Source organism: Nanorana parkeri, unplaced genomic scaffold (genome assembly GCF_000935625.1).
Source record: "Nanorana parkeri isolate BGI_ZX_2015 unplaced genomic scaffold, ASM93562v1 scaffold835, whole genome shotgun sequence".
NCBI lineage: Eukaryota > Metazoa > Chordata > Amphibia > Anura > Dicroglossidae > Nanorana > Nanorana parkeri.
In genome coordinates, this window is record NW_017307103.1 from 654,876 (window position 1) to 682,081 (window position 27,206).

The 27,206-nt window shown below is 39.4% G+C and overlaps 1 protein-coding gene across 1 annotated transcript in view; it reads left to right on the plus strand.

The window, feature by feature from the left end:
- SGCD (sarcoglycan delta) overlaps nt 1–27,206 on the plus strand; it is a 208,103-nt gene that overhangs the window by 132,884 nt on the left and 48,013 nt on the right. The window contains exon 5 of the mRNA XM_018565348.1: nt 518–637. Coding sequence (XP_018420850.1) covers nt 518–637 — 120 coding nt within the window. The remainder of the gene's footprint in view (nt 1–517; nt 638–27,206) is intronic.

Here is a 27,206-nt window from a genome sequence, read left to right on the forward strand (position 1 = left end):
CTGAGCAGACTTCTTGGCAAAGCAATAATCTCATTCTGTAAGCAGGATATAATCTTTCTGCAAAATCCTGTTTTAGTGAGTACTGTTGCCATTAGGTAAGGAAAAGAAAATTGAATTATCTGTCAGTTTTAAAAAATCATAACTGGCTGCAGAATAGCATGAAAAGGTTATTTTTAATAACAACAAAATACAAAGTTGCATGCACAGCGATTATATGTTATTTTCATTTTTAATAAAACATGGATTTTGTTTAATATTATGAAGGATTACAGGCTATTTAACACAGCACAGCTTAAAAATGAGTTGAACAGTTTATCAGAATGTACACATGGATATAACAGAGGTTTTAAAGTTTGCCTGGAGTTCTGCTTTAATGGCGCTATTTCTCAGAGTGACAGTCAGTGAGCGTGCAGCGGCAAGATGATATACATCTGTAATTTTTACGTGCAGTAAAGTATGAAGTGGTAACAGCAATTCACATCCTATTCTTTCATTCTGTTACTGCTTTCTCTGGCAGGATCAGAGGGTATTCAGGCACGTGGAAAGAGCCTCAAGGTAACGTCAAATGATGGGAAGCTTTTGTTTTCTGCAGATGAGAAGGAAGTGGTTGTTGGAGCAGACAGATTACGAGTTTTAGGTAACGCTTACATTTTTATTTTTTTTCGTTTAAATAATATTGCTTCTGTTAGTTCCAATACTTTGGTGCTTTGTCTGATATCATAGGTATATTTGAAGGAGGTGATTTATCATTAAAAAAAAGGAAGTAAAGTGTATCCAAAGTCACATTTTTTTCACTTTGGATAGAGAAATTAAAGGTTAAAACACCTGCCAGGTTTTTTGCCATCTGTACACATTGCAGATATTTCCCTTCACTTCCTGTTCTATGGGCCGAACAGGAAGTGAGAGACAATCTCTCCAAAGTGATGTAAAGCCCCTGTTAGATACCTCAATAACTATCTAAGCACTCCTGACTGGATAAAAAAAAAAATACAGGATGGGTGCTTAAAATGACAGCGGATGCCGCAGCGAAGTGAGTCCAAATGCAAAAAAAGTCACTAGCACTCCAGTGTATATACTAGTCAATATTTATTGACTTCTATAGTGTCACATCATTGGCTATGATGATGTGACACTATAGAAGTCAATAAATATTGACTAGAATATACGCTGGAGGGCTAGGGACGTTTTTTGCATTCCTCTTAGATACCTGTCACTAGAGCAAGTGTGGCAATTGGAAAAGATCCCCTCTATTTGGTTCTGGTGAAAACTCACCATTTTGGATTTTTCCTCTCTTGATCATAGTCACCACAACAAATAGAGAGAATACATCTTCCTAAGGAATCTTCCATTATGGTGACACAGACAGCAAAAAAACCTGGCGTGACCAAACTGAAGAAAGGGCCAAATGCAAGTATTTAATATTATATCCAGTTACAGTAAAAAGACAGCCAATGCATTTCCAAAGCAGAAAATACCCCCTTCATGAGGGCTGCAAACAAATGCATAAGACTACATCTAAAAAAGTTAAAGTGCATGGATTAAACAACATACCAACTAATATGGTAGCACAAACCATTGGAAATAACTGAAAAATGATTAAAACGACTCTGTTTAGCCTATCATTGTAAGATGGGGTCATGCAACTCTAATACTATCATTCCATAGTTGTATGGTCCCAACGACTCATAAGACTGAAATATGAAAACTATGGAATGATAACACCATGGATCTAAAAACTGTGTATATACAGAACAATAAACAGTATAGTGTGTTGTTGATTTTCGGCTAAAGCACACGGTCATGTATATCAGCAGAAAAGTTACAGTAAGACAGAAAAGCTCCAATTTGTATAAAGTTGGATATAAAAAAAAGATTAACACATAAATATACAATGACATCTCATCAAGCCACGCAGAGTGCTATCTTTTGAAAATTAAACTGATATACTGTATAACACAAAAAAAAAAAAAAGGTAACAAAAGGAATCAGAGCTGATCTTCCAATAGACATATTCAAGCTAAATAAATACAACTGATTGGAATACAAAACCAAAGACCAAAAGGAACTTGATTACAGCTGGATTTCCAGTGTGATCCTAGTTTAGGTTTTTCATGGGGAACTGCCAAACCTTAAAGGAGAACTATGGGGTCAGGGCTTTTCCCCATAGTTCTCCTAAGGGTCACGGGAGAACACAAACTAGCGTTCTCCCGTGACCCAAAGCTCAGTATACGAGCTATACTGAGACGCCGCTGCCGGAACGGATCCCGACAATGCTGTCTGGATCCATCCAACTGTGTGAGTGACAGCTGGCTCTGCCTATCCAGAGGCAGAGCCAGCTGTGCCCGCCCCCTCCCCATCTGTTCCGCCAGTCAGCGCTGGAGGATCGGACAGGGGAGGGGGGGGGGGAATCCCTGCGGGGGGCCATGAGTCACGGCTCTCTGCAGGGATAGATCGAGAAGTGAGCGAGCGACGGTATGTGTTCGCTCACTTCACGATCTACTGAGCCGACCTGTGACAGTTTCATTGTCACAGGTCGGCTCAGATTATGAGGCTGAGTGAAAATCACTCGCCTCATAATTATCTTTAATGATCAGGCTCAAGAATTAACCTCTTTTATTGTCTGAACATTTGTTCCCAGCGCCTCCCTCTTACCTTTTTTTGCAAAATAATTTTCAAAATAAAAACCTGACTAACCTAACTTTTGACTACTAAAAAAAGAAATGTTGGCTTTAGATACACTTTAAAGGGAATGTCAATGTTTTGGATGGAGTGGGAAAAGGTTAGTACCCCTATCATGTTTTTATAGCTGTCTGTGTATGTGCACATAGGTGAAATTGTACTTCCTGTCCCAGTGCCTATAAGTAAGAACAATCCTCACAGTGAATACACAGAAAGCTGTAAAATATTGACAGAGTTTTTAACCCTTCTCCACTCTACTTAAAAGAAAGTGCTTTTATTGTTTTCAGCATTACCAACAGAGAGCTATCCCCTTAGTTCCTGTCCCAGTGACCACGCAGGAAGTGAGGACCATCTCCCCAATGAGGACACATACAGTAATAAAAACCCTACAAAGGTCCTTACGCTAAAGCAATAACATTTTCTCTGGTGTTCTATTTTAAGCTAAACTACTGGGCACCAGTGTATTTGTGTATAGTGTTCTGACTTTTTAATGTCTGGGGGGTGTTGTAAAATCCTAGGAAGTTTATGCCACTGAAATGTAATCACCTTGTGGCTAATAAAATCTAAAATTAAAGTTTAAACAAACAAGGTGCAGTGAATTAATGGCAGATACAAATTGGTTGGTTGTTTAGTCACGCTTGGCTGAACTCTGCCCAGTAGCCTATATTTGTTTTGGTACATTATCGGTTGCTGTAAATGTAAGAGGTAATTGCTAAAGATCCATTTGTGTTTGGATACCGATGGGCTCTTGACTAATCATAATAAAAGTAATAATACTTTGTTGTCATTGTATAAAAACATACAACAACATTTCCATTTCCATTCCCTAAATGGTGTATCAAATAATGAATACAATTACATATCTATAAAAAAAACATATATGCATGAATAATATTAAACCATTATAAGAAAAGAGTCTATATCAGGGGCAGTGACTTAAAATTCAAGGAGGTCCGATGATTAGAATTTTCATCAAGCAGAGGTCTGAATCGCGGTCCAGACCGAATGGTCACTCAGTTCATGTCAATACCGCAGTCCACCATTTAGGCTACATTCACACCAGCAGCTGCACTGCAACACACAGCTTCTGGACAGCTGCGGGGGGTTAGGCTGGTGGTCATGGGAAGCCTTCCCCTGCACAGAAAGGTGTATGAAGCCTGTCAATATATGGAGGTTTCTGATATGTCATCATGTCACCACACACCCAGGTCCAGGTGTTACAGGTACACTTATAAGGAGGATCTGTCTCATTGTCCTAGAAAAACTTGTATTAATCGAAATATATAGGCTGCCATCGCTGATCTGCCTTTCAAAAATGCTAGTTGCCTTGCTGTTTCTGACTTTAATACTTTGAATCGCTAACCCTGAAGGAGCTCTCAGAATTTTGTGTCTGAGTCAGTATTCATAATCTGCGTACTTGATTTATGTCAGAAATTCATTGGCAGCCCATATTTTTCTCATTGTTCAGGCTTCCAATAAAGTAACCATGTCACAAGGGTCACTTATAAAAGAGAGCCAGCCATGTTAAAAAAGCCCATCTATAGTTACTTTTCTGGTGGCCTGAGTCTTGGAACATCACTACTTCACTGCTCACTGACTGCTGCTGGTATTCCACACTTCCAGATGTGTGAATACCTGTTACTCCCACTACATGCAATGGTTTCTTCTGTCGGCTTGTATATCACTACAGGACATACAAGCCACCGGAACGAACCACTGTGTGTTATGGGGGAAACAGGAATTCGACCCTTTTGGAAAAGTGAAATACCTGCAATGGCCAGGGAACAGTGAAGCAGCGGCATGGAAAGGCAATTATAAATAAGCTTCTTTCACAGGGCTGACCTTTTTTTTACCTGACCCTGTGGTGACATGGTCATTGTGCTCGCCAGACTTATATTTGACCCAGTGGGACTCAAAACACCAGACTGGGTTAGACTGCCGAGTTGGAACATCTACGCAAAAGTCAATTCTGATAAGACTTTAACGTTCATATGGATGCCCCCCTTGTATGTTAACAAACTATAAACAGAAACAAGCTTTGTAAAATGTTACTTTCGATAATAGGATAATTTGCACTAAGCTGATCACATTCATATATAGTATATATTTTTTTTAATAATGGACATGACATTTTAATAATGGACATGACAAATTTGAATTTCTCTACTCTAGTAACAACACGCCTTAACACTAAATAGACCTGCTGTGTGAGATCCCTTTTGCCAAGACAAGATGACAATTCCCTGCAGTTGGATTGGGTCTTCTTGAGACCACAGGCAGTCTTCTTCAAGTTCTCTTAAGTTGCATGCGCAGAGAGAACCTTATAGAGTAGCTTGTCAGTGTTATTGAATTCCCAAAATGATAGCATCTCTGGTAAGATGACAATTTGAAAAGGAATCTCTTAATTCAAATCTTATCTTGCACCCTCTCTTTGACAAATTACTTCACGGAATATCTGACAGTTGTCTGCGGGCTTGAAAAAACAAGCATACTGTATTATTAGGATGCACTCCGGTTTGAAATAAGTTAAGATATATATGTGTGTGTGTGTATACATATACATACACCGACCAGCCATAACATTATGACCACTGACGTTTGAAGTGAATAACATTGATTATCTCATTACAATGGCACTTGGAAGTGGGTGGCATACATTAGCCAACAAGTGAACATTTTGTCCCTGAAGTTGATGTGTTGGAAGCAGAAAACATGGGCAAGTGTAAGAATTTGAGTGACTTTGAAAAGGGCCAAATTGTGATGGCTAGACATCTGGGTCAGAGCAACTCCAAAAATGCAGCTCTTGTGAAATGTTCCCAGTCTATGGTGCTCAGGACCTACCAAAAGTTGTCCAAGGAAGGAATACCGGTGAAAAGGTCACAGGCAGCCAAGGCTTATTGATGCACGTGGGGAAAGAAGGCTGGCCTGTGTAGTCCGATCCAATAGAAGATGTACAATTTGCTGAAAGAGTTTATGTTGCTTCCGATAGAAAGGCCTGCCCTTTTACTTCTTGTGGATGGTTGGGTACATGTGTGTCGCTTACCTGGGAAGAAATGGCCCCAGGATGCACTATGGGAAGAAGGATAGCTGATGGAGGCAGTGTGATGCTGACATGTACCACCTACCTAAGCATTGTTGCTGACCAAGTACACCCCTTGATGGAAACGGTATTCCCTGATGGCAGTGGCCTCTTTCAGCAGGATGTTGCACCCTGCAGCACTGCAAAAATGGACCAAGAATGGTTTGAGGAACACGACAAGTTTGAGGTGTCGACTTGGCCTCCAAATTCTCCAGATCTCAATCCAATTGAGCATTTGTAGGATGTGTTAGAAAAACAAGTCTAATCCACAGAGGTCCCACATAGCAACTTACAGGACTTATAGGATCTGCTACTGACGGCTTGGTGCCAGATACCACAGCATACCTTCAGAGGTGTAGTGGAGTCTATACCTCAACAGGTCAGGGCTGTTTTGGCAGCAAAAGGGGGAGCTACTCAATATTTGGCGGGTGGTCATATATATATATATATGACACTGTGCTATCAGACATGTAATATATCTGGAGTGAAGTTAGTTTTTGTTCTATGTTCAGTTAACACTATTTCAAAATTTCTTTGGTTTGGATTCAGAAATGGAATTGTTTATTTGCTGTAGCTATTTCAAACCTTAAAGCTGTACTAAACCCAAAAACCCAATTGTAATATATTGCAGTTTACCATTCCTCAGATGTGGTGGTTGCCTTAGTTTTCTTTTTTCAGGCTTTTTAACAATTTACTTTCAGAAGGTGGGGGGAGGTAACTTACAGAAGAAAGATAACATTGTTTCTGTTTGCTTTCTGCAATTCTGGCAAGAACAACCGGGATATTTACAGGTGAAACTCGAATAATTAGAATATCGTGCAAAGTTCATTTATTTCACTAAAGCAACTTAAAAGGTGAAACTAATATATGAGAGAGACTCATTACATGCAAAGCAAGATAGTTCAAGCCGTGATTTGTCATATTGTGATGATTATGGCTTACAGCTCATGAAAACCCCAAGAACCCCAAATCCACAACCTCAAAAAAGTAGAATATTACATGCAATCAATAAAACAAGGATTGTACATAGAACAATATCGGACCTCTAAAAAGTACAAGCATGCATATGTACTCAGTACTTGGTTTTGGCCCCTTTTGCAGCACTTACTGCAATTACTTTTGCACGATATTCTAATTATTCGAGTTTCACCTGTATGTACTTGCTGAAAATGTTCTTAGCCTGAAAATGAAAATTAATGCAGTCACCTAATTTAAGGACTGATAAGTTGCATTGTATTCTCGGGTTTTGATACCCTTTAGGCTGTCCAAACACTGGGCAATTTTTAGTAATTCCATCTCCATATGGTCAATTGAAACTGCAGTTGTCTGTCTTTGATTGTTTTTTTTTTTAATGCAAGCCATAGTTTGATTGTTCTATCAAAAGTCACATGCATGTATATATTATCCTAAATGATTTGATCTCACAAAGCATTATTTTATCACCAACTCAAGTTACTCTGAAGGTGCCCATACACCTTACAATTATCTGCAGATTTTCTGTGGTCAGATGGAAAAAGTGCAACAGATTGGCCCAGGTGGAGATTACTCCATTCACACAGTTAAGTGTAGATAGAGGAATCTGTTGCACCTTTTCCATCTGACTATAGAAAATCTGCAGGTTATGGTTATGAGTCATTTAAAGTGGTCATAAACTCAAACATGGGGTTAGATCTACCACCCACCCTTGAGGCTTTTATAAGAATTTTCCTTTAACAATCCGAAATGGATTTGTTAGTTCACTGAAGGCATAAGAGAATAGATCAGATTCATTTACAGCATCATTTTATCAGTTTTGAGATTTTGTTACTCTAAAAGTCAATTGGCAGTTTATTGCATGATTTATTGCTCATTAAAGGGGATCTAAAGTAAATAATGTTCATACAAAACTCTGTCATAAAGGAAGGGTGCTCACTGGTATAAAGTGCTATCCCCTAAAGGTGCACATACCAGCAAAGCTCCTACACTTCCACGTAGCATCACTATCCTGCAGGAGCAAATTCCTACTGGCCAGTGAGGCTGCCTATGATAGTGATGCTACGTGGAAGTGTAGGAGCTTTGCTTGTCAAGACAGTCTACCACTCAGCAGTGACAGGAAGGTTGGGAGGCTGCTGCTGGTATGTGCACCTTTAGGGGATAGTACTTTATACCAGTGAGCACCCTTCCCTTATGGTAGGAAAAGCCAGGCAAGGTTTGGCCCATGACAGGAGGTTTTACGGACTGCTGCAGATAGTAAGGACTTCTAGGTGAATTTTCCAAACCTTTCCTGGAACTGGGTATTTCCTAGAGGCCACTACCTTACTTTCTTTTCCATATGTTAATCCTGGTAAAGATCTGTGCAGTAATGCCTCTAGTAAAGTTTAAAAAAAAATTATTCGATTTTCAACTGTAAAGTAACGCTATTAGGTACGGTTATGAAAATACAGTGTATGCCATGCTTTGTAAATCGAGCCTGTTGTGAGAACATTCTATGATGTTTCTATCAGTAGAAATTAAAGAACACATCTGGGAACTCGAGTCCAGTTAGGTCTCTTAGAAGCACTTGTCATATTTGTTCATTGATGTGCTCATAGAGAACTGTCCCCATTACACAATTGATTGTGCTACTGTGGTTACTGTTGTGGGCCTATTGCTGGGAATGCTGCTGGCTGGGTTGGGAATATTCAGCCATTAGTCTATAACTTCCTAGAGGTTAGAATAGCACTCATCACATAGACATCCACACTGGTTGGATTCGAGTGGCATAAGTTATCCAGTTACTTATTAAAGTAAAGTGCATTATAGATTTTAAAAAAAAATGTATATGCTATCAATGTTTATGGTGGAACTGAACTGTCAGCTGTGGGTGGGCTCTTGCAAGTATATTATGCATATTTACACATGTTGTCATACTTACCATCTAGTCTGCTCTCCTCCAGCCCTGGCAGGTCTATGCTCACTCTTGCCACACCCCTTCACTGTTCCTGGTCCTGCGTTTTCTCTCTCTTCAACCATTGGGCAGCCACTGACGATGTAACATCAGTGCATGTGCCCTGGAGTCACATTGTTCCAGCACCCTGTTCCAATCTTGGCATCTTACATATGGTGGTACAGTGCATAAACTGCAGGCTGTGTACACAAAATAAGAAAAACAAATTGTAAAATAAATAAAATTGTAATAAAATTAAATATAGGAAACATAGGAAAGAGTTTTTGGCAAAATAGACACTTTTTCTGCCAAATGGTGACCTCAAGTGGTCACTCAGAGTACGGCTTTCCCATAGGAACAAATAGGGCTGCTGCACGCATGTGCAGTTATGAAATGGAAAGGCTGTACAGTTCCAAGCATTTTTGCACAGTAAAGATCACTGTATTGGGCCTAAAGGTAAGTATAAGTCCCCTTTGACAGCACTCGGGAGGTGGGGGGAGCTTATTAAATAAAAAATGTACAAAGGAGCAGATGTATTTTAAAATGCTGGTGGGTGGGGATAACTCTGAAACATTAGTAGTTCTTGCTTCACTTAGCTGGACTTTGCTGAAAAATCATTTTCATGTCTATTACTTTGACATTTAATAAAGTATCCCATAACGTTAATAGCAGAAGTTACATGAGGATAAATTGCTTTTTAAAAAAAAAAAATCTTGAGCCTGATATATATATATGCCCCCCTCCTGTTTTGATTAAGGCACCTTCTAGTCGAATAATGGTACACAAGACCATTTTGTGTATCGCTGAAGAAAACCTACAATTGAAAAAGCTTTGCATTCTAAGATTCACAGGCAGTGAGATAAAATCAAAAGGAAACTTGCTTTATTCAAGCCATATTAAACCACATGTACTAGATGCAGACTGTACAATGCCTGGCCTTTAGGGACGCACAGGCACAGCTGGTTCTTGAATACTACCATTTTTGAATTGTCTAATATGTATGTTTTTGCTAGGAAAATTATTAAAAGTTACTTTTTATTAATTTCATTTCGCAGTCTGGGTTGCTTATTATAAGAATGCAAAATGAAGAGTGAGATCCGATAATTCGATGACCCTTGTGCTCAAGCAAGGATCAAACTGTTCAGCTCTTTAGGAGATGATAATGAGAAGGAGCTAGGCCTTCTTCACACAGGTTTCAATTTGCATATTAGCAGTGTATATAGCAAGGTTTTTCTGAAGCCTTCGGCAAACGTCAAGCATCTTCATGGAAGTCTTTGAAGAAAACTTCAGCTTGCGGGCCTTGTAGCCTTACTGAAAGTGAAACCTGTTACCTGCAAAGAATAACACTTACCTCTCTTGACTTTTTCTTTGCCAAATATAATACAGTGAAGAGAAATAGGCAGCTGAAGTCGTTTTCAAAAACAATACTTTGGGGAGTGTCTATCTCCTTGTTCCCCACATTGGCCAGTGGTTACTTCCTCCAACCGTTATGTCTTTACAGGACACAGTATTGATGTAAGGGTCCGTGACAGGAACCACTGATTTTTCTTCAATAGACCAGCGTTCAGTGACGCGGGTAGGATGAGAAGTACGTGTTTTTTTCTTGTTTTCAGGTAACAGTGTTTATGGGCACTTTTTTTTAAAACCAATTAATATTTCTCAAACGAATTAGGCTATACTTAAATGAGCAATACAAAACATAAGCTGGCACACAAAAAATACTCAACACTATGGGGTCTATTCACTAAGCTGCCGAAGGATCTAGCCATAGCTTTGGCTGATCCTAGGCTAGCTTCGGCCCCAGGACCCCTTCGGTTCAGTAGAACCAAAGGGCTGCTGTACGGCTATTCACTATAGCCCGTACAGCTCCCGAAGTTGGCCGAGCGGCTCAGTCGAGCCGAGGCGAAAGCCGAAGCTGGCGGACAGCCTGCTTCTGACAGCTGGATGGAGCCAGCCGTCATCGACATTCGGCTATTTACTCACTGCTGTTCGGCATGTATGAGAATAGGCCTAACAGCAGCGAGTAGCCTGCCGGAGGTTCGGCTCAGCCGATCCAGATGTTGGATTGGCTGAGTCGAACTGCTTATGCACTTCGGGTGGCCGAACATGCTGAGCATGTTCGGCCGACCCGAAGCCGCACAAAGCAAGCCGATGTACGGCTGATTTCATCCGATATACGGCTGAAATCAGCCGCACAAGCCTGAAGTGAATAGCCGAACAGCGTTCGGCTCACTTCACTTCGGGTCGTTTATTCACTCGGCTGCCTACGGCAGCTTAGTGAATAGACCCATATGTAAATATTTAACAAACATGCCACTGTGTTCCATAGAAGAGCATCATTTTAGCATCAGTATTTACCACTTACAGAACTCTTTGAGTGCATTTATCTCCACCTACACTTTGGAAATGGATAACTAAGAACTTTGGTTTAATGCACATGTATCTTTCACACACCATTCAATACCCTATAGAGCGCCTCGGTACCCCCAAAACCCAGGGTAATCTGTAATACAATACCAACTTACTGGTTGTTAACACTGACCTTGAACTCTTTGCCTTGAATTCCTTATTATTGGTTAAAAACATATCCCATCACAATAATATGCCAGCAGTAAGGTGCATGAGTGAGGGCCAGGACCAACAATCACGAAGCTAGTCAGGATTTTGCATTACAGAACACAACAGGCTTCAGGTATCCTACAAGAGATTTAAGGCAGCATTAAGGGCAAATGTCGCTAAACAATCTAAGTGATGCTTTTCTATATTTTTACTAACCTATTGCTTAAGCAGTTTACCCATATGCAGGAAAGTTTCCTGTTAGTGGGTCTGAAGGGCTAGGATTGAGCATTGTCATTGATAAATGCTTACTGAGCTACATATTTGTAATATAGCTTCTTTTTACTGTATAAGCAGCTAAGAGACCTCTGACTGTAATAAAAACCATTTTCTCCACTAATAACCTTCTGCACACTCCTGAGACAAGCAAACATGTATAGGTTTAATTAAAACTACCTTCCCTTGTTGCCTCTGGTAAGGATGGGTGCAATCAGGCAGAGAAACGCCCTGTCTGCAGAACAGAATTGTTATATTACAAAAGCACAATAATAAACCCACATTGATCTTGTATCCCCTGAGCTCCTTAACCGTCTTGATGTTCCACCTGTTACAATTCTTGCTATCAAAATGGGGGATGGTTTTGACGCTATTGTACATAGTTTGTTACTCCGGGAACTTGCCCTTTATGAGTTACATAATACTGTCAGTCTTAAGGCTAAGTTATGTGCACACGGGCACCTGTATCCTGCATACAATGGGTCATTATTTTTCTCCCAAGCAGGGAAAGCATTGGAAGAAATGGGTGCTGCAGTTCCTAAGTCTCTTCGATGCTGCAGGAAACGATCCTTCAAATGCATAAGCAGCAAAGCAAATTCTTTACTTGGTGGTTGTGTGTATTAAGCGATTTTGAATCCTGTGTATAAGTAATCCAAAAGGTGGCTTAACAGCTGATGAAAAGCACAGATTAGATATGTCACCAGCACACCTTCCTTATATTCTTCAAAGAAATAGTATTGTAGAAGTTCATGTATAAATAAGATGCATTTCATCTATATGGTGACTGCACCAATAAAGTTTTAATAAATAAGGAACATGGGATAGATGGGAAAAGAGAGGTGCCGCGTGGTGTCCTGCTGTTTTGCATCACTGTTCATTTTCAGTAGCCAAAGTGGTGAACAGTAGATTAGCTACGCAATCATAACCATATAATGAAAGGCAAAAAACAATAAATGAATACATGCGAAACACGTTCAGGATTATTTTTTTTTAAATCTAAATTTAAGACCTGTCTCGGGGAAAAAATGTGTTACTTTATCTATTAAATAATTTAAAGTATATTTAAAGCCAATATTTTTTTTCTCAGTTTGTATATAATAAGGGAAGGTTTTTGGGGGGTTTTGTTGTCTCATGTGTCGCCTTAGGGAGATTTTTTGTTCTGTAGACTCAATAGGAAATACTAGGATATATTTCCAATGTGAGGAAATTATCCTTTATGCAGTTGTCACCGAAACAAGAATTCTCTCTATTCCTGTTCTGGCGCCAACTTAAAATTTTTGATTTATTCTCGCTTTCATTCCTGGTGACATGGGTGATCAGGACAATTAGAGAGAGTGAATTTCCCTAACGAAAATACAACAATAAAAAAAAAACTTGATTAACTCCTCACCACTAAAAGATTTTGCTTTTAGTTATACTTTAACTTACTTTTGAACATTTGAAAAAGAACTATCTATTAAACTACCTTTAGCTCATAATAAAACTTTGAAAGATCAAATACATTTTAAAATCTAAATATAATTTTTTGGGGGGGCTGGTTAGAAAATATTTTTCAGAATTATAATTTGTAATTTGCATTTTTACCTAATTAGAGGACAGGAAAATCTTGTTTTCACATAAATGTACAGAAATATCAGGTAATGTAGTTGTATTTACTGTTATTGTGTTGACCCGTTGTCCCCCACAAATCTTATGCTGTTTTGTTTATTGGCTTTCTGGTCAGGTGTCAGTGATAAATGACTTGTATTGAATCTTTTCTAATGAAAGGTCTCCCACTGACAGCCTTTAATAACGAATTGAGTCTATCTATGTACATGCTGTTGTGATATTGATATACACTGTAAGCCACAAGGTGATTTTCTCCCAGTTAATTAGTCAGAGGTATTTTTCAGATTAATAATAAAATTGCCCTCCAGATACCACCTGATCTTAATTACCGTCATTTGTATCTCATCTCGATTCAACTGCAGTTTTTAATTAAAGCATTAGGTTAGTTTGCCTTATTAAGGGCAGCTTAACTCCTTCTGTCCGGTTAATGCCTTTTGTTCATAAACATGCATAAATTAAAAGCTTTGGCTCATGAGAATGCATTTAAACTTTTTTAAATACAATGCTTTGCATGTGCTTTGGAAAAGCATATTTTTAAAAACATGTTCACATTTCTTAGTCATTCAGTCTGTTTTTTTTAAATTGATTATGATCGTTGTCATTCAAACACCTTTTTTTAAAAGTCCAACTACCTGGACTTATTTTAGGGGGTTATTCACTTAGCTGCCGAATTCAGCCGAGTGAATAACCGTGCCAAAGTGTATTGAGCCAAACGCTGTTCGGCTATTCATTTCAGCCTTGTACGGCTGATTTCAGCAGCACATCTGAAATCACTGTATGATCACAGCTGATTTCAGCCATACATCGGCTAAAATCAGCCGTACATTGGCTGCCTTCGGTCAGCCGAACATGTCTGCATGTTCGGCTGAGCCAAAGTGGATCGGCTGGATCGGCTGAGTCAAAGCTGCGGCAGCTCCGGCTATTCTACCCAATACCTCCGAGGTAGCGAGCAGAATAGAGAAAACTTAAATGAATGGAAAAAAAAGTTAAAATATTATTTAACTACCTCCGGGCCGGCCGTTGTAAAAAAAACGCCAGCCGGGAGCTCTCTATATCTGAGCTGGCGTCTTTAGACGTCCGCTCAGACACGCCTTTCCCCGGGAAATGCCGGATATTTAAAAACAGGCAGCGCTGCCTGTTAACATACAAGCGATCCGCCGACAAAGTACCGCAGCGCTGAATACTGAAAAATGGCCTGGCCAGGAAGGGGGGTCTAAACACCTGGTCTTCAAGCAGTTAAAAAATGTAAAAAAAAATTGTAACATTTAAAAAAAAATTTAAAGAAAAAAAATTATGCACGCCAACCCAACAGCACATGACAAACTACCACCGCATATCAAATAATTTGACAGATGCCGGCAAAATTAAAACAATTGGGCAGAGCTAGTGGTGACATGACTGTTTCCTTTTGGCTGGCACCTGCCAGAGTCTTCTAGCAGGTCTCGGCCAATGAATAACAACTGGGCGGAGCCGACCGTGACGTTCCGGCCAATGAATAACAACTGGGCGGAGCCGGCCTTGACGTCATGACCGGCTCCACCCAGTTGTTACTGTTTAATGACAGATCAGCATCCCCAGGTCATTTGGGGACGCTTATCTGTCATTTCAACTGCATTTCATTTCAACTGCAGTGCAAGGTTCTTCCTGCTTCTGCTTCATTCTTTTATTGTATGGATCTATGCTTCTACCACCTGTCCTGCTGTTTATAGATCATTACCTCACCAGTCTTCAAATCATTAACCATCAGGGGGCAGCTGTGACATGAGAAACAAAGCCTTCTTCTCTACCAAGATGGCCACCATAAAAAAGTATGGAACAAGGCATGATAAGCCAGTAATGGGGAAAAGATCATCTGCAGGGAGCCTACACGAAATACTGGTAACTTGCCCTTTGCTCTCTGCATGTCTTTTGGGCACAACAGATTAGGTTCTCTTTTAAACTGACCATGATTTTTCTTATATACAGTATGTATATTCTCTGTCATACACATTTGTATTTAAATCTACAGACACTGATTTTCTGAAAATGTCAATAAGTTTAAATGTTGCTTCCTGGTAATAGCAAACCTAAAAGCGTTCTATACAATCAGAATACCCCAAGAAAATAATTTACTAATTACGTGATTGGCAGTCTGCTTTTCCAAATAGTGAAATTTCAGGCATCCCCTGCAGTAGGAGTTTTATTTTTGATACTCTATAAAGGGATGCGGGAGAGATGAAAGGAAATGGTGAACCCATCCCATCCAAACTGTCCCGGATTCTGCATGACAGCCCCAGAATTAAAAGACAATCCTGGCATCCTACAGATACCGGCTGTGTCACGGAGCCAAGCGTAGGAATACTTGAACTCTTAGTTTTATACTTTATTTAATCATGCCCCTTTAAGCCACACCCAATATTTAGTGCAATGTAGCCATGCCCATTTTTGCTGTGCATGCCACACACACGTTCCAATTTTGGGAGGTATGATAAAGCAAACTGGTATCCCTTCAAAACAAAGAAAGGATATTAGGATCATTCAACCAGGAAAATTTGGAAAAAAAACAGCACTGGATCACACAGCAGGTCAGTCTGTGGAGGAGAGCACCGAAGAAGAAAGTGCATATTGCAGCCAGAACTACATTTTTTATTTTAACAGTGGAGGGAATACCTAATTTTTAAAAATACAGTAATACCTTGGTTTACAAGTAACTTGGTTTGAGAGCGTTTTGCAAGACAAGCAAACATTTATGAAAAATGTTGCCTTGATATACAAGCAAATGTCTTGCAATAAGAGCAACATTTTGTAGAATAGCGCCACCCGAATAAGGCTTGTAGCAGTGCGAGCGATGAGTCTGTTTAACGACAATGCAATGTCACATTGGATAGATTCCTTGTTAAGGTTTCACGAAATGAAAAAGATTGCATTGAGTCAAGAGATAACAGTGATTCCGTTAGTGATAGTGAAAGTTGTCCTACACAATAATCCTCCTCTCTCTTGCCCCCCTCACAGCGGCCACAAAGGTAACTGTAATTGGTTTATTTTTCTTTATATTTTGTACAGTATTATATTACAGTACAGTATTGTAATCATTTTATATGAATATTTTTGGGTTGTGGAACGAATCATCTGAATTTCCATTATTTCCTATGGGGAAATTCGCTTTGATATACAAGCGCTTTGGATTACAAGCATGCTGCCGGAACGAATTATGCTCGTAAACCAAGGTATTACTGTAAATTCAAAGTAGATTTGGGTCGAGCTACAGTTTTATGCTGGCCTTCAATAAATTCCCCAGCGAGGATGAGATCAGAGGACACTTGATACAGCTAGGAGCAGGGGGTGCAATTGCCAATATTGCTGACCCTCTAGCTAAAATACCATATGTCTTCACAATGAAGCTTCCCCTTTAAGGGTTGAAAGCTGTGACAAAGAATCCTGAATTCTGAGTACAGAATTGAGGAACCTTTATAGCAGACGTTCTTGAAGGGATCTGAAAGGATTAGCATGAATATACAGGAGATTTGCCGTTTATGTTGAAGAGGAGTATGTCGCTCTGACTACAATCATGTGCTCAGGGCAGGATATGCATTCTAGGCTTGTACAATGTCTACAGAAAATAATCTTGTTTTTTTTTTCCTCCAGTAGATAAATGTTGTTGACTTTGTCTGCCCTTCTATCTGAGAAGTTCTTTGCATTTCTTTCAAGAAGCCATGTATCTAGCAGTGTCCTGCTGTTCCCATGTTCATTTCTGGCATGCTACATTTGCCGAATATCCAGAAGGCATAACCAGCCAGCCACCGTAGCCTCACTAATTTGTGAAAACGTAATACCTAATCTTAGCGGTTCTTTACTTAGGTTGAAAACATAAATAGGAACAGTTGCTTTTCAAGTTTATGTTCAAAGGAAAGTATAATGTTTTTATCATTCAACACATTTTAGGTTATTATTGCATTGTTTATAATGCTACTTTCACATTTTTACATATTTGTTTATTTATTAAATGTGCTGATTTGTTAAAAAAAAAAAGCCACTAGAAGCATTGTAGATTATTTACTACAATGACTCTGCCTCAGGATGGCCATGTACCAGAAGAATTAGAATTAGAAGAAAAAAATAGTTTTCAGAATGTTTGTTCAATTTTTTAACAGTCAATGGGGTCATATCACATTTGTTTTTGACAAAAAAAAAGGAAAAACCAAGGAGCAGGATACTACATTTTTCTCCAAGACCAAAATTCTACCAGTGAATGTGGTTTTCGTTTGGGAAACTCCATTCATTGTAAAATCAAATGTTAAAATCAAACGAGATTTCGACAACATGTATCAAATCTCTGATAGCATTATGGAATGTTCTGACAAGATTTTTCATATGAATATTTGTATGAAAATCTACCAGTCTATGCCCAGCTTAACTACTAACAATTGATAAGATAATCATCCACACAGGGAGTGCATTGTTTTGAGACTGCCTGCCCCCTGCCTTGTCAGTACTACTGCTCACTAATGATCAATGATTGCTCTTCTCAGCAAGTGTTGCTGATTGGAAAGCTGTAGTGCTGGCAAGGATGGCTATAGTGCTGACAAGACAAGGCACTTTGTACTGTTGTGAAGACACCTTTGGTTCAACCCATTATTCTTTGGATCTTTGTGCCAATGCTGAGAATAAATACAAGCCCTGCCATTAGTAAGGCATTTCAACATAAGCTTTCTGCCTTTAGTAGTACTAAAGGCAAGGAGTTTTTTTGCCTCAATGCATTCTCTGCCTTAAAGTCAAAAATTCCCAGTACTCTTACCTGTGGTCACGTCACCGCCACCGGGCCGGTGAAGATATCCTCCATTCCCAACTTTCTGGTTGTGGAGGGGGGTACTGAGGGCAGAGAAGCAATTGGCCCCTTCTGCCATCAGTCAATCAGTTGGGAGGAGAGGAGGGGCGTGGCTTGCCGCGCACTTTGTGTGTCTATGGATGCACACGGGCACCTGGGGGCACAACGGGGAATACTCATGTCTTCTCAGCAGCCGGCTAACTGATGGAGACACCCACAACAGGCGGGGGGCGGGCGGCTTGGGAATCAGCTAGAGAACAGGGAAAGAAAAACCATTAAAGAAGAAGGATAGTGATTTCATGTAAACATAAAAAGGAAAAAAAAGAAAGGTTTAATATCACTTTAACAATTAAGAAACATGGAGCAGCTCTACCATCTTGTCTCCAATCCCGCTGCGGGAACCTCAGTGCCTGGTAAAGCTACACCAGAGCCTTCAATGAGAAATAGGTAAGAACCAGCACTTGTAAGGGGATCCGTCCATTCAATACTTTATTTGCAAAAAGGCATAAAAGCAGCAAACAAACAAATGCGTACATGTTCCAGCCCCCAAACTGGGCCTTTGTCATAGCTAATATATATCACTTTAACTTCAGTAAGACATTGCAAGGTAAGCTTTTGAAAACTTCCTTTTTTTCCTTCACTTTAATTTCCATTTAGAGCTAAGGTTCAATGGGTAAGTACAGCTCTTTTTTTTTAAATAAGTATTTATTGAGTTCTTACAAAAGAAAATACAGAAGTCCGATAAAGAGAAAGGCAAACCAGTACATAACACAAGAGTGGAACAGCGTTAAATGTCCATTGCGTAGTTGGGTAAATATCACTCAGTTACTATCGACAACAATGGTGGATAACAGCTTATGGAACTTAGGTCTGTGAGTCAAAAAAAAAACAAAAAACTTTGGTTTAAGGAGTAGAGTCAATAAAAAGGTAAGCCTTATGACTGAACCAGGCTAGTATCAAAGTGAGCTGGAAGGCATTCCCTGATCCAAGGGCCCCAAACATTTTCAAAGGTGTGCATAGTGCCATGGAGTTTTGCTGACATTTTTTCGTATACAAACACTGTATGTAGACGAGATTTAGTTTCGGCAAATTTTAAAGAAGGGGTACAGCTCTTTTTTACTGAGAGATTTGAAGCTGTATTCCAAAAATTCTAAATTGAAATACATTTTGGAATTTGCTTTACCTGCCAAAGAATTTGGCAGACTGCAGAGCCAGCCTGATGACCTGACTTTTCTTTCATGCAGTGTGGAGTATCCTCACCCCGAATGTGATTGGATAGTGAAGGAGCAGCAGAATACTAATGAGTCATTCCCTTGCTTTCTTATTTGTTCAGTTTTTCTTGCCAGAACATGTACATGCAGCACACCTCATTGGCCTCTAGTGCTGCCTTCTTCTCCAGTCTAAATGGTGCTGTAGAGATTCGTGATGGTTTATTAAATACAAAACAGCACCAATTTGTGTATTGCTATTTCTGCATGAATTTCAGCTTTAACCACTTGATGACAATCATCTCATTAGCAGCTCATAGATTTCATTGTTCTTCACTTAAGGCGACTACAAACAAGTGGTTAAAACTCTAAGTAGCAAAGAGATTTAACGGCAGAGTAGCCCCAGCTATAGACACATTGATAAGATTATATACATTAAGCTGCTCTCTTTTACATGAATATGCAAAAATAATTGAAAGACTAATGATGTTTGAACTGGCCTTAGATTATAATTAAGGCCATCTGGGGATCTTAGTATGCAATTGGCAGCTTCAGGCAACGCTCAGGCATGCCCCCAGCGTTGATCATTGCACTGCACTGCAGCTTTCTTCATAAATTGTCTTTTTATTATTAACCTGCTTTTAACTTCTTATGTCAAGTTCATTAACCAACGAACGTGAAAGGTTTACTTTAAAGTGAATGTAAACCTAAACAATAAACCTCTGTTTTTTGCTCCCTTTAGGTCTGTTAATTATACGACTGAAAGTGTTTTGGTATATCTGTTCAATAAGGGCAGAAATATACCTGTTGATCCTACTAGATATCAAGTGCTGTCCTGTGCACTCTGCAGTTTTATTACAAACAATGTTATCAGGAAGTGTGTTAAGACTACAGAACACTTCCCCATGTTGTGGGGTACAGTATACTCAGATACAGTACAGGAAGGTGACCGTTGTCACCCAAGGACAGCAAGTGTTTTACTTTCAGGATTAAGAGGTAAAATTAAAGGGAAAAAGCCTGGAAAAAAAACTAAATTAATTCAGCCAGTACATCTACGGACTGGTTAGCTGCAATTTTTTACATCATGTTTTTGAGTTTAGCCAACCTGTATACAACAAATAGTGTTTATTTTGGCATCTGTGTTGGATCATCTCCTAATCCTCAAATCATTTACAGCTCTGACTTGCCAAAGCAAAGGGGGATGATCCCAAATATAGTAATGCTCTGAGGAGTGATGTAAACACTTACACAAGAAGAAATACCAGTGATTTGTATAACCTATTCTGCAAATAAACGTTTTTAAATATTAGGACAGTTGTGCGGACTCGAGTATGGATTTGCTGGAAGGGCCCTTTATCTGTCTAAGGCTGCCCATACACCTTGCGATCATCGGACGACACTTTTTGTCCGATGATCGAACCGTCGTACGATTTTCGTACGGCTGCCCCATCCTGCCCGGATTATCGCAAGCTTGGATTAGTGGTAATTAGAAGAAAGCACCTGGACGAATTGCGGTAATCTACCGCACGTATTTTCATCTACGCATGTGCTGTGTAGATCGTACGAATTTTGATGTACGGAAACGCCACCAACCTTGTACGATCGACCAAAGTTTTCTAACCTGCTGGTTAGTCAAAAGTCGGCCGAATGTACAGTATTTGCGGTTGTACACTGCCCATCAACCTTACGAATTTCGTACGAAAACACGATCGCATACGAAAATCGGACGATATTCGTAAGGGCACCTTAAGGAGCTAGGTCTTCAGGAGGAGGCAGGATTTGAAAACAGGTGTGCTATGCATTACGCTCTTGGACCCTATATAACAGACAGAGCATGTATGCATTATGAACATGATCCTAACATAGGCAAATCAGGGTTTTTTTTAAAGATAGAAATCAGTAACAGTAGTGTATGTATTTCTCTCATAACAGGTTTTCTTTAGCCCAAGAAGTGGCAATCCTGGTGACAATATAACTGTAAAAAACGGATACGATATGCCCTTATTTTTATAATTGAATTCAGATTTTCTTAATACAGTATTATAGCTCAGTTTATCCTCCAATGTGCTATGTCCCCTTGACACCTCTGCCTGCCTATGTAGAATTGAAAAAGAAAATATCTGAGCAAAATAAAAGAAACAAAACATGCAGTACATCTCTGCAATTCATGTACATTTCCATATGCTTTATTCCTTTTAAAAATGCTGCAATTACAGACAAATGCTTGTTGATCCTGTTACAAATTAACTCAGCTCCTAATTTCCTGCCTTTTTCTGGACTGAAATAGCAAAGAATGGTGTATTTTTCTTAACTACAGAAAACTCCTCATCTCCATAAGGCATTCCTTATGGAGGGGGTGATGTTCTGCAGAATGAGAGGAGAATGACATTTTGATAGATTAATGGGCACATAGATTGTGTATAGCCCTGGAATAACCATCACAATAGGACCTATCAAATGTTGCAATATTATTACAGCGTTATGCAGGCTGACCCTTATTTTCGCTCAAAATACACAAAAAGAAAAAAAAAACATATAGAGGTTTTGTACATTTTTTCCAATTTGTAATTTTATTTTCAGGACTAAAAACATAAAGAAAGGTACCCTGCAGTGCACAATAACACACTGCAATGAGCTGTGGTGCTTCATGTTGGTAAAAAAAAAAGTTGCATGTCAAGTTTTGTATCTACTCTGGTGTTTTGGTAGCCCAGTCAAATGAAAGAGCTGGTTTAACACAGCTCATTGTAATACACAGCATAAGGCACATTAACACAATTCTCCAGAATGGAAAGACGTCACCAGGGGTCTTAAATTGTATGTAAATCCAACACTTCAACAATTAACTACTCTTATTTGCTCCTGTTGTTCTGTCTAATATACCATTCAAAGTGTTTAGTTATATCTGTTTGATAAATGCAGAAAAATACCTGTTGATTTTGCCAGAAATGTTGTGAGCTTACAACTTTGTGCTTACTGCCTCTGTACAAGGACGGGTTATGGAAATGAGGAGGGGCAGGGCTGTGTTCTTTGTAATGAATCAGAAATGAAGTAAGCAGGGCTTACACCACGTGCTTTAGAATTCAGAGCTGTGTTGTCATGTCATAGATAAAGGTAGGAGCACACTATATCTCTGGCACATCAGCAGTTATTTTTCTGTACATGCAATATGTTTAAAATATGGGGAAATGTCCATGTATTCCAGAGATGTACTAAAATCTCATACAACTTTTATTGTTAATGTCATTTTAAAAGATGTGTGCAATCTTTGTAAAATGCTAGAAACAAAAAGTGATCTGTGTCAGTATACTGTATATGTGTACTGTATATAAGACCTACTAAGCACTAAAAATATATAACTAATATATCCTAATACATATAGCAATAATGTGCCACGCTAAGAATAAATAATATATGATAGTGAAAAATGCAAACAAAGGTGCTCAAAAGTTCCAATAAGCATAAAAAACATATGAATAGAGTCCAAAATAGTTCTAACAGTGAAATCCAATGTGTGAGAAACAATGAACGTGAAGAAAGACACAGCGGGCAGTCTGCAGAGAAGAACCAGATTTCCAGGTAAACAAGGCAATTACCACAGAATCCTTTCAGACTTTCACCTACACCCAGTGAGTATAGATGATAAAGGGGTGCTCACCTGGGGTTGTGGACCCGCAAGGTAGGTCTCAAACCGCGTTTCCCTTCTTATATAGGGGAGGGAAGCCCGTAAATATGTTAACAGATGAATCCTCTCAAATCGTAGGCACCAACGTCAGATTGGAAAAGAATCAAACAGAGGAGACATAGTGCATACCGTCCAAAAAAAGCACAATTTATTGAATAAAAACAGGTGCTCACCGCGGAGCATTTGACATCATCATCTCAGCTGAGCCGGACGGACAGGAGTTCTATCATACATACTCATTTGCATTGCAGGGATTACCCGATGCCTGATCTATGCTGGTTTTTATCTGCCTCATTGTAAGTAACTGTTTTTATTCAATAAATTGTGCTTTTTTGGACAGTATGCACTATTTCTCCTCTGTTTGTTTCTTTTCAATCTGACGTTAGTTGGAGAGGATTCATCTGTTATCATACAGTATACATTGGCTTCCCTCCCCTATATAAGAAAGGAAACGCGGTTTGAGAACTACTTTGTGGGTCCACAACCCAAGGTGAGCACCATGTCATCTATACTCACTGGGTGTAGGTGAAGGTCTGAAAGGATTCTGTGGTAATTGCCTTATTTACCTGGAAGTCTGGTTCATCTCTGCGGACTGCCCTCTGTGTCTTTCTTCACATTCATTGATTCTTGCACATTAGATTTCACTGTTTGGACTCTATTCATTTGTTGTTTATTCTTATTGGAAATTTTGAGCAAATGTTTTTGCATTTTTCAATATATATGTTATTTATTCTTAGCTTGGCACATTATTGCTATATAATCTTTGTAAAATGCAATGTTTATTAAGAGCCCATTTATACTTGTGGCAACGCAAGCTAAATCATGCATGACAAAGCACCTGCTCTCTGTGCAGTGCATTGCTGTGCCATTCATTGTAAATTCTATTAAAAATGCAGCGTACAGTAGAGCACAACACTCTAATTGCAGCATACCACAATACATATGAACTGTGGTGCACACGCTTTGCCAAAGAAGGGTAATTTATGTGTTTTCATCTGCTGTGGTGCCTTGACGAGCCCATTCATGATGACTGGGCTGTCTTAACACAATGCTTGTTAATGCAAGCCATAATAATGTATATACAATTGGACACTTCAATGGAATGCGTATGAGTGGATGTGCACTCAAAGGATACTAAAAAAAAAACCTGTCAAGTGGAACCTCAGGGAGGAAGGGGTAGAGGTGTGAAGGGGAGGGGGATTCTGATGTTTTATGTACATACAGTATATATATATATATATATATATATATACTATATATATATATTTATTTAGGTATATATATCTATAGAGAGAGATAAACAGAGAGAGAGGGATAAAAAAGAAATAGACACACTTATAAAACATACATTTGAAGAAGAACTCCAGGAAAAAACTTTATTAACCCTTGCAGTGGGGCTACCCCCACACTGCAAGGGTTAACTGCTCAATTTTGTCTCAGTTAAAAAAAAGGAGTTATACTCACCTAAACCGTGGAGCCGGCTTGTTCTTAGACCGGTCCATCCAGCCTCTCTCCCCCTCCTCTGCAGCGGCCTAAGGTCCCATAACTCATCATGTTCTATACACAGTGTATAGACGTAAGGATGCTGAAGAATGCTGCAGCCTAGAAGGAGACAGGCTGCAGGGAACGCTGTGATAGCTGGCCTGCTCAGGACTTTGGGTTAGTATAAATGTTATTTTTTAATCTAGACAAAAACGGGTTACCCTTGTGCTGCAAGGGTTAATAAAAACATTTCCTGGAGTTCTACTTTAAACATAACCCTAAAAGAATAAATAAAATTGACCCAAACCCTTATAGTTTCCCATTAAAAAGGAGTATGTTTTATTTTGGCGCAGTGCTACTATTGGGCAACAAAGAGAAATTTAAGCCTGAAGCTGCCATCTCATAGTAACTCTCTCTCATAATCAGTCTCAATGCTCCTGTTGTGCTCTGCCTATGCGGCAGTATTGATAAATCAACCCCTAACCTGGCAAAACTGTTACTGACTGGTTCCTTCGGTGACCCTATATTCTAATACTATTGTGGTTATCACAGAAACCATGTTCAGTGCAAGAACACTCCGAAGACTGCAATCATAAAAGATACATAAAGGCAACTTAAATATTGTGCTGTCCAAAGAAAATGCCAGGGATCATTTATTAAAACCCGAAGAGGTAAACAGAGGAGGTGTCGCCTGGCTATCTGTTTTAATGAGCTGATATAATGCCAGTCGTAAGCAGTTTAGAGAATTTACTTGTCTGGCCTCAGATAACCCATCTTGCATTTCCTTCACAGTCTGCCTGACTGGTACTAACATTGGATTGCAGATTCCTTCCAAGGTTTAAGCAGGAAATGTTATATTTTTAAATCTGTAGTTTGAACATAAGGTAAGTGTTAAGAGGTGTATGTCACTTAAGTAGGTGCGCCATTACTGTAATATCTACAATTCGCTATGCTTCCAGTGCTGTGACAGGAGAGCTGTGGCTCTCTTACGCTGAAGCTGCACTGCCACTTGTCCATCTTTCCGCTTTCCATTCCCAGAATGCTTCGTATTCTTTGGACCCATTCACAAACTACAAAGTGAATAGGCAAGGGTAGAGAACAGCAGACAAACAAGTGGCTGCCAGCGCCACTCTTGCTGTATTTCTGCTGCATGAAAGTGTTAAAAGAAGAGTAACTACAAACATACCTAAAGTGACTTACTGTACACCTATTAACACTGAACTTACTTAATATTTACATTGTCGAGTTATACTTTTAGAGTTCAGCTTTAATTGCTGCTTTACATTTGTGTTCAATTCAGTCCAGTCGCAGCAGTTTTGCAGCAGAGTAACAACATGACCCTGTAGTATTTCACTTAACATGTGGGGAATCATTGAGACTTTGGTCAGTAATTGCATTTTTTTCTAGTCAAAGTGTTTTAATTGTGTTCTTTAGTTTATTTGAATTATTATTATTAATTGTATTATTAATTTATATAATATTTAAATATAGCACTTTTCCTTCCGGGGACTCCAAACGCTAATCAAATTGGTGTTGGGGCAGACAGGAGTTGAGGCAGCCATCTTGGGCACACTCAGTAGAATATCATAATAGGGCCAATTTAGGCAGAAGCCGATTAATCTACCAACAAGTCTTTTGAAAACCATGCAAGCATAGGGAGAACATGCAAACTACATGCAATAGTGTCATGGTCACAATTTGAGCTGGGGACCCCAGTGCGGCAAAACGTTTTTTTAACACTGTCAGGATGGTGCATTACCCAGGTAATGATGTCCAATTTATTTCAAATCAAATGCTAAAGCTCACCCAATATATTACAAGCTGATTGTACATTGTACAGTCTCGTTCAGATCAACAAGTCTGCCAACCAAGCAAGAGTCTACCTAACTGGATATAAATTGATTGGATAGATTAAGTAGATCCTCATATTACATCATTTTGGTAAATCTAAAGTTGATTGTATGGTTAGATTGTAATACTGTACGGTGAGCATAAATCTGGCTCTTGTGTGCACATTATTGCATACACACCACAAACATTGCATTGTGGTGCATTGACAACCATTCTGATTGGCAACCAAGCAGACATTTACAGTGTAATCAGACGCGTCTCTCCTTCAGTGTGCAGTACACTGTGTTGTGGTTAATTTTTTCATGTGTTGAGGCTTGTTAAGGGCCCATAGGATGTCCTGCCGCACTCCTTACTGAAGATCCCCTGAAGGTGAGTGCTATAGTGACTGTGGATGGCACCGCAGGTATCAAACGTAGAACAAAATGTCACCATACAATGTGGTTGAGTATTATTGACGCATGCTGTCACATTAAAGCAACATTTTGAGGCAGTGCAGGGTCCCCTTCATCAGGCACAGTGTGACTGATAAAGGGGACCCTGCGTGGGCCGGAAACGTTGATTCAATGTGACAACATGCGTCAATAAAGGACAGATACTCAACGACATTGTCTGGTGTGCTGGTGACATTTTGTTCTACATTTAAGAGTCCAAACACACCTTTGTGTTTGTGTGCCTTTTTCCCAATGTCTTTTTCATGGAAATAAAGGCAAATGCATAAACATGCATGTTGAAGTATGTAAACCAGAAGAATGACACAGCTTTCAGATTAAGGAGTACTGCCGTGTCTTCACTCCACCTCCATCCGGGCTGCTGACTGGACAGTGAAAGCGCAATGGCAGATTGATGAGGTTACCCCTCTGCTCACTCCTTTTATCATCATGCTCCTTGCCAACTCATTTGCATGCAGCACAGTTGATTGGCTCCTTGATCTACCTAGGGATACAACCAACTAATCGATTAATCAATAATAATTGGCAATGGGAATAGTTGTCAACTATTCTCATTATCGATTAGTTGGTTGGATCCTCTAGCTCTCTCCTCCACGCTGCAAGAAGGGCACAGCAAGCAGTGGGCGG